Below are 16,818 nucleotides of genomic sequence, written 5' to 3' on the forward strand. Positions count from 1 at the left end.
GTTGCGCTGGGAATTTTAATTGGACAGTTGCCCCCAGTTTCCTAAAATCTTCCATTCTTTTCCCCAGCTCCCACTGTCTGTCTAAAGTGGTTCGTGAAAGGTCCGACTTGATTTCAAACGAAAAGGAAGAGTCTCTTGATTTCAAAGACTTTAGTTTAAGAGTGGCTGTTAATATTTTCTCTTTCAAGGAAAAGATCAAAAAGTTAATCAAGATTTTCCTGGGTTTTGTCCGATTGGGGTGTCTTCTAAAAGGATCTCTATGAATTCTTTGGATATCCCTCCTTAGATCAGCTTCTGAGTCTTCAATCTGTATTGTGTCTTTAATGAGGGTCACTATAAAAGAATTAAGATCCTCACCCTCTTTCCCTTCTGGAATATGTAAAAGCTGCAGGTTGTTATGCCTAGAGTTGTTCTCCAGCAGTTCAACTCTATCTCGAAGGGCGGCTTCCTCTTTTTTAAGCGTGGAGATATCCGCTTTAACTACTTCCAGGTCATCTTTAAGAATTTCCACCAAATTCTCCAAGGCCACTGTCCTTGAGCCTAAATTATCCAGTTTTTTCTCTAGAGATTCATAAAAAAAAGTCGAATCTCTCCCTCTCCCTTTTTATGTCTGAAGCCATTGTAAAAAAGAGTGTTTGCAAAGAGCCTGAAGTTCCCGAAATTCCCGGAATACCACTACAGACATCCAGTGTTCTCTCCACCATTGTATCCGGCTCACCACTATCCTTTGCTGGCTCCCTCATGGATGCTGCTATTAACATGTCGTCCTCTAATATAACCGGGTTTTCAAACTCCTCTAATGGAATGACCCGTTTGGCTTGTAACCCCGTTTGCCGCACTGCTAGCTCAGAGAGATTTAAAGAGGGGTTGGAAGAAGGGTTTGAAGAGGAACAAGAGTTAAACGAGGGATCAGATCCGATGTCCAGCGCCTGAACAGAGGACGGGGGCAAAGAAAGGCCTGAGTCCATACCAGAAGGAGAAGGCATTTTTACTAACTCGGCCGGCTCAGGGACCCCCCTGAGGGCCTCTCCCTGTTTTATTACGTCTAATGCTTGGGGAAGGACTCTAAAATAAGATCTCAATGAAGGGATTATTGTGATTTTAGAATCTGCTGGTGTACCCTTCTTTCCGGCGTTTTTGGCTCCCTTTCCTTTGTACTCCCGGTAAGGCGGGGAGTTTTTGCCACTGCCTCCCTCTAAGCCTTTAGCTGAGATGTCCTTTTTATCCAAAGATACTTGTTTTGTAACTTTAATCCCCTCAGTACTCTCCTGAGTTTTAAGGTCTTGAGCCCCGGTATCTCGCAACACCCCATGCTTCCTGCCCTTCCTGACCATTTTCTTTTTGCGTTTTAGGAGTCCTAAAGGTTTTCCCTGCTTCTCTGCCCTTGGGCTCCTGTATGTCTCTGCTGGGCAGGGTGGGTAAAGAGGACTGCGTTGGCGGTGCAAGCATACTGTGCTTGACTGTTCCAGAGTCCCCCCTCCGGTTTGTGTTCCTTAAACAATATGGTGGAACGGACTTACCCGGGTTAGGGGCTCTCCGGGACCCCAATACCTCTGAGGTTTGCTGCTCCTCTTTGATAACAACCACACTTCGCCCCGTTCCTTCTGCAGCAGCCTGGTCCCCTACTGCCACGACCTTGTCCTCCAGCATGAGCACCGCGGCAGCAGCAGCGTACCCAGTGCTGACTTTGCTCACTGCTCTCCCGGAAGCACGCGGGACCGCCGCGGAGGAGGCCGCGCGCTGCAAACCCCCAGCCTCTCCACAGCTCCAGAGCGGCCCTGAAGCAGCAAGGGAGATCCGATGGGGACTCTGCACACATCCCAGGTTAGAAGGATTAAGCAAAACCAACCCCGCTAAAAGCAAGCTGACCGACCTCCATAAATAGATACAGCAACCTTATTCCATAATAAAGCAGGAGAGCTGCCAGGCACAGGCACGCGACCGCTCAACTCATGGCTGCCATGTTCTCCCAACCCCTCACCTACAATATCCGAGAAATAATAATGTTACCAAGACTTTGAGGACCCATTGATACGTATTTAAACCCATTTGCGACCAGCATTTCCCTGAAATACATTTACTTCAAAATACCGTCATCAAGGCAAGTGACTGGGAAAGACTGCCAATTTGATCTGAAAGCTTTTTGTGCTGCTCCAGCTGTAGGTAGTGACTGCTCCTGCTTGGAGCTTTTTTTTTTTTTTTTTACAATTTTAAGCCTTCAGGCTTGGAAATTGGCAAATTCTACCATTCTAAGCCTATTAAGCCCTTTGAAAACAGTGATCATAAACTTTTTACAGTATCCCTGGTCAAATACCATATTGAGTGGTTTAGATAGGAAAGTACAGATGCCCAGGTGAGACATTAAGGCAACAAGAGCAAACGCAATCTTGTGAGGAATGGTGGCTCCTTCAAAAGCACTGAAGCTTTGCTGAATGGATGACATGTTGCTCGTTCAGCAAAGTTTTTTGTTTTTCAAAAATAAACTTCCAGAGCTGAAGTTTCTTGTTGCAAATCAACAACAACAAAATATTGGCCGTGACAAACTGAGTCTTTTTCCAGCGCTTGGGAGTCATTAATCCTATGTTTTTGTCCACGACTGTAAGGCTTTTCCTCATGGTCCCAAACAGATAAAAATATATGTTGGAATGTCAGCCTTCAATTGGGGAGAATGTCTGACGTGCACCGACTGACAGACCAACATCCTTTGGCGAAAGGTTTCCACTGGCAGAAACCACAAAGCTTCTCCCGGTGGAAACTTGGCATTTGCATGCCTCTATCTAGGGTGGAAACACGCAGGTTTGACAGACCGGATACTCAGACGCGTTTTAGTTGAAGATCCTGTTTGCTGAACTGTAAATAAGACCCACCGTCACTGGCTTGGATACTTTGAGGCAGGACTAGCTTTGGTTCATCCACTTTTGAACTGCAATTAAGCAATCAGTGACTCGTTGGTTCCAGATGTTAAACAGGACTGCTTTAGTTTAATACATAATTGAATATTGTAAAACTTAGATGAACAATAAATGTTGAGAAAAATTGTAAGAGTGAGATAGCTTGTGAATCTTACTTCTCATTTGAACTTTCAGGAATTGTATTGCCTCGGGTTAGGCGCATGCTACAGAATAATATTCCCTCTGGTGCTCATGTGATATTTCTAAACCTGTTTTACAGAAGAGGTTGTTTTTAGTAGCATTATAAATGCTTTATCATACTCAGAAGTCCCTTTGCATATATCACCGAGTTGAAGATCCCAGGCACATTACAGAATTTGTAAAGAAACAGCAATAGTATGTTTTCTTATTTCAGTGGCATGTGTCTCTTCCTCGCGGACTTAAAAGGCTTGATGTTATTGGCATCATTTCACAGAGAATGGGCGGTCACCCTGCACCAGGAATACTTTGAGGTTGGCATGACAACAAGTATTATGAAGATGTGAGCCACATCAGGATACCAAATATGTTCTGACATGTGCACTAGGAGGGCAAAATATCTAAGCATGCTCTGATATGTGGAGAGCGAAGTACAGTAGATATATTTTGAAAATACACAGGTGGGAAGTGCACCAGGTAGGGTTTGAGGAGACAGGTTGCGACAATGACGTGTGGGGCGAGGAAAGAGAGGTAGGACAACAAGTGTGTTTTGGATTCTAGGGAAGATGCCTTGGATAATGGGGATAGAACACCAGCTGTATTCCATGGAAAGATAAGACAGCAAGTTTGTTTTAAATTTCAACGTAAGCATAGAACTTGGGGAGAGGATGTGGCCAAACGGGCTAGGGCTTTCGATCTCAAATCTGGTCTCAGCAATGACTCTCAATAGCCTGTGATTCTGGGCAAATCACTTAATCTCTCTGTGCCTACCAAAAATGAACGTGTCCTTGTGTAACGTAACTGGTGCTCATGTAAAGCGCGCTGATACCTTCGGGTCAAGTTTGCGCTATAAAACTCTGGGGAAAAGAAAAAAAACAAACAAAAAACTTGGAGAGAGAGCTGTGGAATAGGTTATGTTGACGGAAAAACTGAAGCCCAAGCAAGTCCTGACTTGGAATGAAAACAGGACACTAGGTATATTTTGAACTGCCTTCTTAGACAGGGCCCCAGGTATGCTTTGGGCATGTTGTTGGAACAGGTCAGTATGAGCGGGACAATAGGCATATGATTATTTAGGTTAGGACTCCTGAAATGCTTTTACTTGGACAGGATTGCCTGAAGCCATGCCATGCACAGCCTAATCAGGTGCATCATAGTCTTACCTTGAGCTGTTCTTAATACATTTATCGTATCTGTCTTTTTTCAATAGATACTTTACGATGAATCTGCTCCTCCTGTCATTCCAATTACTTACAATGAAATATGTGGTTATATCCACTATAAATTAATGTGATTTGTATCCAATGCGCAATGAAATATAGGTTTGTTCCCATCTTGCTAACGTGGTGTGGTACTGATTGAGAGCATTGATTTAAAAAGTCACAATGATGATTTGATCACTTTGCATACTTTATGGCAACAAACACAATGTTGTGTTGGAGGAGAGTGGGTGCACACTGCCTCGCATCCCAGCACTCAGTTTACCCCGATGCATCATAGTAAATGCCTTGCATGATAACATTTACTCAGTGTCAGGCTTTAGTTCTTCACCCTTGTTAAGGCAGCCAGTGCTGTGTATCTCTAGACAAGTGTTTCAGGATAGTTGTCCTTCTTCAGTAGAGAGCAACACATTATTTTTGGGGGTGCTGGAAATGCTGCCCACAGTCTTCCCAGGTCTCTGTACCACTTGCTGGGCGGCGCAGGTGCATCAACCAGAGCTCGTCAGCTCATTAGCTCAAGGGAGCCTTTTCAAACATTAGGAGAGTGGGCGCACACTGCCTCACATCCCAGCACTCACTTTGCCCCAATGCATCATAGTAAATGTAGTACATGATAACACATACTTTAGTGTCTGGCTTTGGTTTTTCACCCTTGTTGGTGCAGCCATTCCTGTGTATCTCTAGACACATGTTTCAGGATAGTTGTCCTTCTTCAGTAGAGAGCAACACATTATTTTTGGGGGTGCTTTGTTGTGTTGTCCTATGGATGGAATGGTTCAATGGATTTGTGATTTTCCCTATCTTGGAAAAATATATGCCTTTTAATTTTTTCTATTTATTTGAGTAATTAACTGTCTGTATTTATAAACATTATTGATATTATCCTTCTTTTTTAAATTATTTATCGTCTTGATGAAGGCTCAGGTGAATTCAATTACAAGAGGAAATTTGTGTTGCAAGCACTGAAACCAATTGGCGACTTAAAAGATCATTGATATTTGTTCCTAATAGTTATCTGATGTATAGGAACATGCAGGATAATGAAAAATCTAATAGCGGTTTATTTGTATTTGTTCTATCCATAATACTGGATATATTATAAAAAGAACCATTTTGGCAGGGATAGGAGCAAGACACCCTGTAATCAGTAACACTTCAGTAACCTCATTACTCCACAAGGCCACCATTCATCACCTCGTAGTCCTGATCCTAATGATATACTGATTAAATAAATATATATAATCTACATGTATTTCAGAACAATTACAATTATACCAAATCTGTAAAGTAAATGAAATTTTAAAATGAACCTTTTCAGTGAAATCAGCATTCAATTTTTGCCACACTTTCCGAAAACACACAGCAGTAGGTTTGCGTAATATCATTTTTTATTTGCATCATAAAGTAAAGTACATCCATTAAATGTGCAATATACAGTAATCCAACTGGCAGAGCAGGCTACAAAAAACTCAGAGATGTTCATTTAGATGGTGAGTGCCAGAAGAGAGCTCTGTTGGCAGTCAGGAGATGGTCGTGGCTCACTTTGTTGTTGATGGCGCGATGGTGGGAATAGTGAAGCATCCCTTTTGGTGCCACTGCATGTCCCTGATGCGACGGATAGACTGCATCTGTGGCTGGAAGGCAGACCAGTCATTCCAGTGTCTGTAGTCACCATTCTCAAAGAGGTATTGGTAGCCTCTGTAGCCAGGGTACTGATACCCGACCCAGCTGCAACAAAGAAATACAGATAGTAAACCCATCATGTTCAGCAGTGGTAGATGCTTCTTGGCCAAAATTAATTCAGCCATAACTTTGAGAAGTATCCTTCAAAGCCTGATTACAAATTCAAGCTAATCCATATTCAAGCAGGAATACCTCCAATCAGTTTGACATGCCAGTGTCACAACAGGCATTGTTTGACATCTATTCCTACGTTTAAAAGCCTGATTGTTCTACCCAATGTAACGTTTTTGAATCACCAATCAACTTTTCTTTCCAATATAACCCCCAAAAAATAAAAAAAACAAGAAAAATAAAAACCTGTGAGAAACCACACCGGATGTATTAAATAGCAAACAGCCTAATGGTGCAAGAAAGAATTTGGTAGACCAATATGATGTGGTTTCAAAGACTGCAGTTTCATCTTTAAAGATCTTTAGTGTGTGGTCAAAGCGCTGTAGCTATGACTAGAATGGAACTTGTGGTGAATTCAGCAGACTGTAGCTTAAAGGAATCTGCAGCTTCGTGAGAGCAGAATTACTGTGGCAAATGATCATATATGGAAAATATTATGCAATCCACTATTCAAGCTTAACGAGTGAGGGCGTGGAACCTATTTACATTTAAAACTGATTGGTGCTTAGCTAGGGAGCAAAAGTGTAGAATCTAAGTGACACAAATAACAACTTTTGATCCCAGAGGTGGTTCTGTAGGTAACCAGGTGGTGGCTGTTGCTCAGCCAGGAAGTGTGGAGTCTAAGAGATAGCGGTACTGATTGGTGCTCAGGTATGGAGTTAACGTTGTTGAACCTCTCAAACGCTAATACTGTTTGATGCTATGACACACTAAGAGCGGTTGGTATTTTACAAGTTGAGGGAATAGAACCCCTAAGGCACTAGTACTCATTGGTGCTCAGAATGAGGATGCTGTGGGTAAGGTAATGTATGAGCCATGAGTATTGTCTGGTACTCAACTTGGAAACAGAGTGTGATAATTAGTAGCCGGTAATACTATTGTCCACCCAAGATGCTGGCACAAAGGATAGGTTAAACTTGGTTTTTGGAGCATTGTTAACATCAGTACGTAGGAATGGGGAGTGCTGAACTCAGTATCTGTGTGTTACCAATTGGATAGCAGTCACAAATGCACTCAGCCTGGTATCAATGAGTTCTGCATCAGACAGTAGCCACGAGGGCACTCAGCCTAATTCACACTTTCGATGGTAGCCATTAAGGCACCAACATTGCTATCAATGAGTTACCCATTGGGCAGTAGCTATGAGGGCACTACGTTTGGTATCAGTGAGTTATCAGACAGCAGTGTTGAGGAGTAGCTCAACTTGGGACAGCTTTGTATTTTAGTAATCAAGTGATAGAAGTTATCCAATAGGCAGTAAAGCCAAGAACCACTCAACTTAGTCCCTCAATATGAGTGTCCCTGTAGTTGGTGTTATTGTCACCTCATAAAATCCACCTCCACTGAGTTGGAATTTACAGGGTGTGATGGATCCCACCCAGCTATACGTTTTTAGGGAATAATATGTGGATTTTGCAGTTTATCGCACCAAAATCTGGATGTTCCAGGAAATACTGTACATTTTTCTCTATAAACGCCACCAGGTCTGACTTGCTGATATTCATCACAAAATTGATATTTGCAATATGTTGTATAACAGCAATTTCCTCATGTAGTGGAGTTAATGGGACTACTTGTAATGGAGGCATTCGAGTTACCAGCTGCATTTCCCATCAGGCAGGAACAATGGAGACCTCTCAGTTCCATAGTTTTGAACATGTATTCTGTGATACAATAACATTGAGAATGTTAAACCTATTGGCAGTGAATATGGACTTTTCAGTTCAGAGTCGACCAGAATCTGCAGTTTATTGCACAACCAACATGTTATCTTCTTCCTGCCCTCCACTCTATTGAGAAAGTCACAACTATTTCAAGTACTTCATTATCTTCTTTTTTATATGATTGATTTTTTCAAGTGTTAAGTATATTACAGGATACACAGTGAAAAAGAGGATGTAAGCAAGACTATTGCATGCAAGGAAGAAGCAATTAAATAATGTAGGCTTACGTTCCACTGGGCACTCTCACGCTTCCCACGCGGTCACAGAATCCGTATGCCCACAGGCTTGGCACATCATCCTCATGGATCTCCATCGAGTTGCCCTTGAAGTCAGCGGTTTCGTAGAGGGAGATTTTATGTTCTTGGCTATCCTGTAGAAGGCAAAGCATTACAATTATTCACAGGGCCTGAGAGGGTCCCTTGAATCTTCAAGGCGTGTATCATCTTTAGTATATCTTGGGCATGGCCGGCTACGTCACAACATTCTGAACTGTATTTCAGCGTCGTCTGCTGACCTCTATTCTGGGGGGCCGGACTGGCATTTTAAGTCTTTGAGCACTTCTGTGATTGCTGGAGCAATTGGAGGTCAGTTTCTGAAGCCCATGGGGCAGCTGGAGCATCGGCCAATCACTTGAGCTCCCCCTTAAGGTTAATTAAAAAAGGAGAGTGTGATTGAGAGAGACTCAGAAAGAGATAGCTACAGAGAGAGAAGGAGATATCAGAGGAAGTTAGGAGAGAGAGAGTGAGAGAATGGATGGAACGAAAGAGATATATAGAGGTGAAGGAAGGGAGAAGGGCTGGTGTGTTATGCCGTCTTTTAATTCCCAATCTGGCACTGCTGATCTGTTTGGTTATGATATAACTAGTTCTTGATTTTTAAATGAATAGGTCTGGGGCCTAAACTTTGGCTAAGAAGCCTGTGGCCGGCGCTATCAAATGTTAGGGTATCGAATACTAAGGCTGCGTAGTCTTGATTCACCTTATAGGTCCTTAATCCACCACAAGACACTCCCAGCCTCCTTATCTCAATCTTAAAGGTTCTTACTCATCTCTTCTATCTCCCTCTGTCACTGTTTTCTGTCTTTCTTTGTCTCCTTTTCTTCTCATTCTGTGTTTTCTCTCTCCTGCCTTGTATCAACATCTGATGATGAAAAGTAAGTGCTGGTGAGTTCCGAGGGTCCTCACCCCCAACTACCGGCTCAAATTAAGCACCGCTCACATCCACGAGTCTCATAAAATTAGGGAGTAGAACAGCGCTACACAGCTATGCATGCGTGTGTGATGTTGACTTAAATTGATTTCAGTTCAAACCGTGCTGTTTCCGCCTAGGCTGAGCCTGAAGCAAATTATTACTCACCGCAGAAAGGTCACAGGCTCATCCGCGAGCCGTAGCACCAGTTTCCGATTCAAAACAAAACAATTTGAGGTCTGCAGAGGAACAGCTACTTGGCTGCGTGCCACCCTAACTTTAGAATCGAGGCCATTTTTGAAAAGCCGCTGCTATACATCTGCAAAGTGCATGCTCCAGGCAGCTTAAAAATAATGCGCGCGGCGTGGACAATAATTCTCTGTTCCAAGGGAGTCTATAGCACAGCAGTGCCAAGTAACCTCTCGAGCGCGTGCTGAACAATCAGCAACCGCACAGTGCAAGTGCACTTCAGGGACGAGCAAAGCATCTACATTAAATTGTAATAAACCGCAGTGCAGCATGTAATGGAGCCTCAGTGAAGCCCTTCTACTGTGGCAAAAATAGCTTTGCCCCTAGTGCAAGAAAGCACGCCTTCCCTTTCAGAACCTTTAACTGAATCCATCTTGTCAGTCAGTGCTTTGAGATGCAAACATTTTCCATCCATATGCCTCAACTTTGTTCTGATAAACTTTGTTCAAAGAACGTGTCAAGAGAGTCCTCAGCCCCCTGTGTGATCTAAAAACCTATTTAAAAGGCATCTGCTACCTCATGTGACATGTTCTGTGGTTCAGAGGTCAGCGAGCGCGCGGCTGTGTGTGTATAGGCGTGAGAGCGAAGTTGAAGACATTCCCTGTATATTTAAAATCCAAAGTAGCCTAGTTTCCTCTATTTTCAACCAGGACAAATCCTTTCTAGTGACAAGAGTCCACGAAGCTTGCCTTCTGGCCACATCCAGGTTCTGACTATTTTCAATTTAACAAAAGGATTCAACCCACCTCCATGCTTTGTGTTCTTGATGTAAACGAAACAGGATGGTGCTGGAAGCGACTCTGCCACAAAATATTATATGTTTTAAATTGGGAATAGAATTCCAGACCCAACCCTGAACTTCATGCTGGGACAAGGTTGGTTAGAGCAGAGTTTCCTTCTTTAGATGATACAAAGGACGGGAACTGTCCAAGTGGTGGACATCAAGTTCATTTTCCAACAGGAAAGGATTCTGTGGTAGAACAGTCTGAAAACTTTATAGGACTTTTTTTTCAAGTATAAATGGATGTAAAGGAATCTTCCATCTCATGTTGTTAAAAAAGTAATGAAAGGTCTGCAATGTACTTTAATGACTATCTCTTACAGCTGTTGGATGCACATTTAGCTGCACATAAAAATACCAAGATTTTACAGAGGACAAGGAACTATAGTAGGCTGTGTCCCTAGTCATGGGGCGCAAGGACTCGCCTATATCTGAAGACTAAGGAGGAAAGAAGAGCTTGGCTTACCATTCTGATGGGGCGGAGGGACATGAAGCAGTCGCTCCTATAGCTGTTAGACCAGGTATCCCAACGAGGATACTCGCCCTTCTCCAGGATAAACATCTCCCCACGGAGGTTTGACTGCTCGTAGCCAACCCAGCTGAAGAGATGGCCGCCGGGAAGACACAGGCCACGCAACACCATTGGGAGAGGGATATGAAGGAACAACACATCAGGATCACACGCAAAAGGAGACAAGAATAAACATTTTAAGACAGTTCTTTGCATGCAATGTACAAATCAAGAAGTGCAATATATTTTTTAAAGGAATTAGCTGAACAGGGGAATATGTACTTTTCACAATAAAATTATACGTAATACAACATACCATGAATCAAAAACTGCAACTGCTCAATACCTAACATGTGTGTTAGACTTGAAATATTAGGACATGTCCTTACTAGCTCTAGTAAAATCAAACAAAATAAGACAGATATCTAATACAGGTCTGGATTTGTCTTTGGCACCCATATAAATGTCTACCTGCACACATATCAACTTGCTTGTCTAGCCAAATAAGATACAGCAAAACAAGCTACAAAAGTAGATTTTACATATCAGATTCACACGTAATATCTGGACTCTTTTCTAGTTGAAAACGTTTTTTACTTGCTGGCAAAAGTCTTTAAGTCTTACCTCGTGCCCCTGCGCATATACACCTAGAGGCTGGCAAAGACCCTTTGAATTCTTCTTTGGTGTGTTTCTAAGTGAATTTGCTAACAAGCTGGAGGTGAGTGGTCCACTCTCCCGACGACCACAAACTTTAAAGTATAACCTTAGGATCCATAATATCCCATGAGGTGGGCACTTAATTTACTTTTGTGACCCTCCCCACCAGGCAGTGCATTAAGGCACAGGAGATGGCCTAGCAGAGGACCATTACTGCAATGAATGCTTTGAGAAACTCCGCTAATACTCAACAAAGCACCTTAAAATCACTGCTGAGTGCGGCTTCACGCGCAGCGAGGTTTTAAAGGTAAGTGCTCTTCCTGCAGAGAAACTTTCACCATTTACTACCTACCAGCCCATCACGTTAAAACACTATTCAAGAGTAATGACCCATCAGCTAGATAGCTCTTTTTAGGTCGTTTTCAGGCTACTTTGTGTTTTTTGTTAATCAAGGAAATGCCCTCAAATAGTCTTTGGCAGCACACCTGATCACTGGGTTGCCATGGTATGCACAAAAACAGGCCACAACACTCAGTAGGCGAAATAAACCTCAGAAATGGAAAAGGGCAGGACGTTTATATATAACTTCAATCTAAAAGTATCCCTTTTTATAGAAAATGCATTGTAGTTAACTTGTTCACTACACAGTATGTAAGTGTAATCAAGGATAACTTTTCACTAGTTTTGAGATTTGACTTAAAAAAAATGTTTATATAATTTAATGAATTGCTTTTATATTGCACATTTTAAAGGTTGCTGCTATCTTAACTGGCTAATAAATGTATATATACTTGGTCTGACTTGATAAAACAGTAATTAGGTTAATGCTTTCCTAACTAGATATGATATTTGGGGTGGAAACACATTAACCACTTGAAAGAAAGAGTGTGTGTAAACATTGTTCATTTTTATGGTGGGATAGTTCAAATGATGTAATGTCTCAAGACTAATTATTTCCCAATGCCTAAAACGGGGTAAGATAACATTTGTCATGAAATGCTATCTTTCGGGTGGCTATAATTGCTTGAAAAAACCTGCCTGTACTGCTCACCATGGTCATCACTCGTATGGAATGGATATGGTGGGAAAAAGCAGCACAGTGACCCCTGCTGGTGGGTCACAGAGGGGACATTGGTCAAGTCTTGTAAAGGCTTGCAATCTGTCTTCTCAACTCAAGGGGCCCCAGCTGGGCTATCTGCCTCTTGTTTATGAGAGTGAGGCAAAACAAGAGGTGGTTTTGGCTTTCTTTAAGCTGTATCTTTATTTGTAACTGTGTCTCTCAGCACATGCTCACTTTCATGCAGAAGGTGTGTGTATCAGAAGCCAAAGACTCTCTGGTCACAAACACATGTATTGTGATTGAAATACACCTTGGAAATTGCAGATATTAAATATACGGTCGAGAAAAACTAAAGGTAAAAGGCAAGTTTCTGAGAGACTTAACAAAGCAAACCTGTAAACCACAGGGCTTTTTAGTACACTGGGAGGGTGCAACCTTTTGCCTGTTGCACTGCAAACTATCCAAATATCTACCAAGAAATGCCAAGCCTGTCCCTTCGAGTGCATGGTTGTGCAAATTATCATGACAAGGGCACATTCGCTCCCTAGTGTGATATTGTGTAATCTTGGTGACTAAGCTGGTTGTATGTTTTGGGAGCAGTAAACAGTCTCTGAATGTTTCAAGCACATTATAGCAAAGAAAGGATGTCACTGTTAACATCGTTATGCCATTTTTAGGGATTATTCCATGCAAAACCTATTATGGGAGATGTATGCCACCATACAGACTGAGAAAATATGATCCTGCAACAATATGCAGTGCATGCTTTAAACCTCCACTATATTGCTAAGTACACATAGGCAAGTGGTGATTTGCTACTCTTAGCTCCACGTCTACATACTTTATATATATATATAATGTGACATAGTTATGGAGTTATGAATAGTAAATCTAAACGTACCTATATATACTTACCTTGTTGATATAGTAGTGGTCAATATACAGTACTCCATAATGTTGTAGGATGATATTAAATACTCTGTTTTGTTGGAGAACCCCATTTCGACTACTGTAAGGACGTCTGCCGCTTGGAGAAATTACCATCTCATCTCCTCCTGGGTCACTTTTGCTGCTTTTTGGGTCATCTTGTGTAAGCCATCACCCAGCAATGCCTTGTGTCATGGTGTGGGAGATTTGAGCTTGTGTCAAATGGGCCTGATTATCAATGTGTGAGCTCAGTGAATGTTGATCTTTCTATTGAATGCTAACAGAGGCATCTGCAGCAATATATGTAAGTACACTGGATTAACCTTAAGACATCCTACAAATGCTCTGCCATCACTCCCACACACAGGTCACTTACGGCCCAGATTCCACGATGACACTGCGCACTCGGTCGAACCCACGGTCGCCAAGGCTGGCGCACTCATTCAGCAGCTCCAGGTGCCTCCCCTGGAAGTTCTCCTGCTCGAAAATGATGATCTGCAACAGGGATGTAAGAATCACAACGTTAACAGATACTATATATCTGTGGATATCTTCTCGCCACTGGCTTTAAAAAAATTAACTTCCTTGGATAATCTCAATAAAATTAAACAAGGAATAAACAGAAGTTGTATAACATGTGCTACAACCCAATGTGTGGTGCGTTGTTGATCAGATTCTGTTATGGGTGTTGTTTTTCAGCTTATATGGCAAGCATTCCAAAAACATTACAAAGATATGATACACTGGACTTGGCATTCATGTCCTCTGGAGTAAATAGCAATATATATAACGTGTTTGAGAAGCAACATATTGCTGCAGAGATTCCCACCGTACCACCATGAATCTTGGGCCATGGGCTGGTATAAGATGGGCGCAGTATCTGTGTCAGTCAAGGTTGGGCTTCCCACAGAAGCCAGAGGTTCCAAACTTATGATAACGATGAACCGCTCAGGGCAAGTTTCTGAGCAGTAGACAACTGAAGGCTGAACACTGGTGGTGTTTAGCCAGTCGCCATATAGCACATTATACTCCCATCCCTAATTAATGAATGTACTCAGGAGCTGCTAACTCACAAAGACAGATCTGAGCATTGATCTCTAGAGTAGTCAACGCTAATGTTGGAAACTCTGGAGCGGCTTGGATGTAAGCATGGAAGATCTGGCTTTCTTATGCTATGTAATACTTTTGTTGTTACTAGATCTATGTTTTGTGCTTGAAGTCCTTACCTTGAAGGTTCCTACAGAAGAATCCCCAGCTTTGCTGGGCTTGCTGATTGGCACAGAGGGTGGCACCCCTTTTTCCTTGGAGTCGCTGCCCTGGCTGGCAGCGGCGGCAGCAGCAGCGGCAGCAGCAGCTTTGGAGGTCTGAGACATGTTTACCTTTGAAGAGGATATCTGAAAAACAAGCCACAAGTGACATTTGTACTTTGAGGAGAGACTAACAGCCAAACTTAGTGCTGACTTCGCCTTCAAAGGCTGCTACCTCGACCATTCATGGGAATGTCAACAGACACTGTCAAAGCATGCACCGTCTCCCTGCTACGTCACTTGACAAGGACTGTTATTCATCTGGCGTATTTTCCAGGAACAGTTTTACAGAATTACACACAGATGAAGCACGCATGTTGCGGAAACCAATTATATGTGGAGCAATCACAATAAAATCAAATGCTGCAGCTCCTAAGCACATAAAAGACAGGAGCACTTTGCACACTGAGATAATGTGTGCGTTATTAATGCATGTTGTTAATATTCTATTATTTACCCAATCCATTGTTAAATTTGCTTGCACCCTCACAAGCTTAGACACATAGGTTTTTTACTGCATGAAATCTAGAGGTGCCACCACATGACTAATTTCTGCTCAAACCCAAAATGTCTGATTTTCAGACAACATCTTTGAATAATACCTTTTTCGCTGCTGGCAGTGCTGGACTCAAAATTTGGGATATAGTGCAAGCATATCGAACTGTGGGCCACTTCCAGGATTGATTGGGATGAGAGTGCCTCAGTCCAACCAGACCTAAAAGCGGCACTGAAAGAGATATGCAAAACTTTCTTTCAATCCTAGGCATCATTTGTTCTGTACAGAGTTTATGCATCTTGGTTTTGAGGCAGGCACAGAAGTATGGACATACTTCATGAGTTTCTGTTGCCATTCGCTCCCAAAACTATGCTTGATTTTCAAGGAATTTGAAACTAATTGTGCTAATTGAAATAAATTGTCATCCCTATTCTAAAGGAAACATTCCAGAGAAGTACCAAGACACGACTCCCAGAAGAAGGTCGCTCAGTGAAATATAGGGCTAATATTATACCTTTTTCAGGGGCTCTCTTTAACTCCCACATCTGGCCTGTGTTAGGTTCTCCATGCACTCATGAGAGAAAGTAGTCATTAAATAGAACTTGTAAACTGCATTGCATTCTTCGCTAATGGAGTAGGTTGTGGTATCATGCTGGGCTTTGGTGGCTCAGCGCAGAGCCGAGCGCCTCCTTTTATGCGATTGCAAGGCATAAAGCCACTTCATTTTAACCAGAAATGTCTCCGAATTAAAGCTCCATTTTTAGACAGCACAGCTTAGAAACAGAAAGAGGCAAACCTTGTTCATTGTTTCCGTGATGCGGTATCTGAAAATGAAGCTCTAACTCGGAGAAATATCCGGTGAGATGGATTCATTTTGCGCACAGCTGGCGCATAAAAACAGGCGCTGGGCTCTGCGCGGAGGCGGCGAGCCCATCATGATACGACTGCTGCATAGGGTCAGTTTTTCTCACCTGTGGAGCTGTTTCCTGCTGGAGCTGCTGGGCGTGATGTTGGAGGGTGACCGAAGAGCATTATTTATACCCTGGCAAGAGCAGGCGCTGCACGCGGGGAGACAATAGAAGTCCCAGCTCATCAGAGTCCGCGCGAAGCCCCGGGTCATCACATATCCCAGGCCCGCCAGCCGGCTGGAAACATCACCCATTCACAGCAGCTGAAGCAAGCATTTTGCTTTGTTTTGAACTTGTGCACTAAACACATACCGTAGAAATTCCTGACGGGAGTCTTTTGGAGGGTCCAGCTTTAAACCTGTGTGGCACTCACCTCCCAACATTAGGCATTTAAAAAAAGAGTCATTTCAGACCGAAACAGGGGGCAAGGGCATCGAAGGCAATTGGTCAGAATGGATTCCTAAAAAACAGAACAAGTGGCACCATAGAACGTTTACCAGTTTTACTTACCAAAAAGGAGAATGCTTCTTCTGTTCGCGGCCACTTGAAAAGGAGTAAATTCAAACATGATACCTCAGTGTGTACTGCCATGAAGTTGTGCACCCTGAATATCTTCCTCAGAATATTGATGGGACACAATATTGGGGACAAAATATAAAAATATATATGTATTGACAGGTAAGTTAGTCTTAATGTTCTATACCTAACTCAACTTATATACACCTACATAATACGTGCATGTTTATGGTAAAAAGAAGTGGAGTTAGGACTAGTAAATCTATACTTCCCTGTATGCAATTACCTTTCGAAATTTTGTCACTCAATATTCTGTTCTCGAAAGTCTTGA

General features: G+C 42.5%; 1 protein-coding gene across 1 annotated transcript; it reads right to left on the reverse strand.

The window, feature by feature from the left end:
- Window positions 1–5,679: 5,679 nt before the first annotated feature.
- On the reverse strand, window positions 5,680–16,138 carry CRYBB1 (crystallin beta B1). The gene is made up of 6 exons (XM_086944730.1): window positions 16,035–16,138; window positions 14,487–14,654; window positions 13,637–13,755; window positions 10,572–10,704; window positions 8,115–8,257; window positions 5,680–6,037 (listed from the first exon to the last, which is right to left on the reverse strand). The coding sequence occupies exons 2-6, from the start codon at window positions 14,631–14,633 to the stop codon at window positions 5,848–5,850; spliced, it is 732 nt and encodes a 243-aa protein (XP_086800856.1). The 5' UTR covers window positions 14,634–14,654; window positions 16,035–16,138; the 3' UTR covers window positions 5,680–5,847.
- Window positions 16,139–16,818: the final 680 nt, after the last annotated feature.

This window comes from Lissotriton vulgaris, chromosome 11 (genome assembly GCF_964263255.1).
Source record: "Lissotriton vulgaris chromosome 11, aLisVul1.2, whole genome shotgun sequence".
In the NCBI taxonomy this organism is placed as follows: Eukaryota; Metazoa; Chordata; class Amphibia; order Caudata; family Salamandridae; genus Lissotriton; species Lissotriton vulgaris.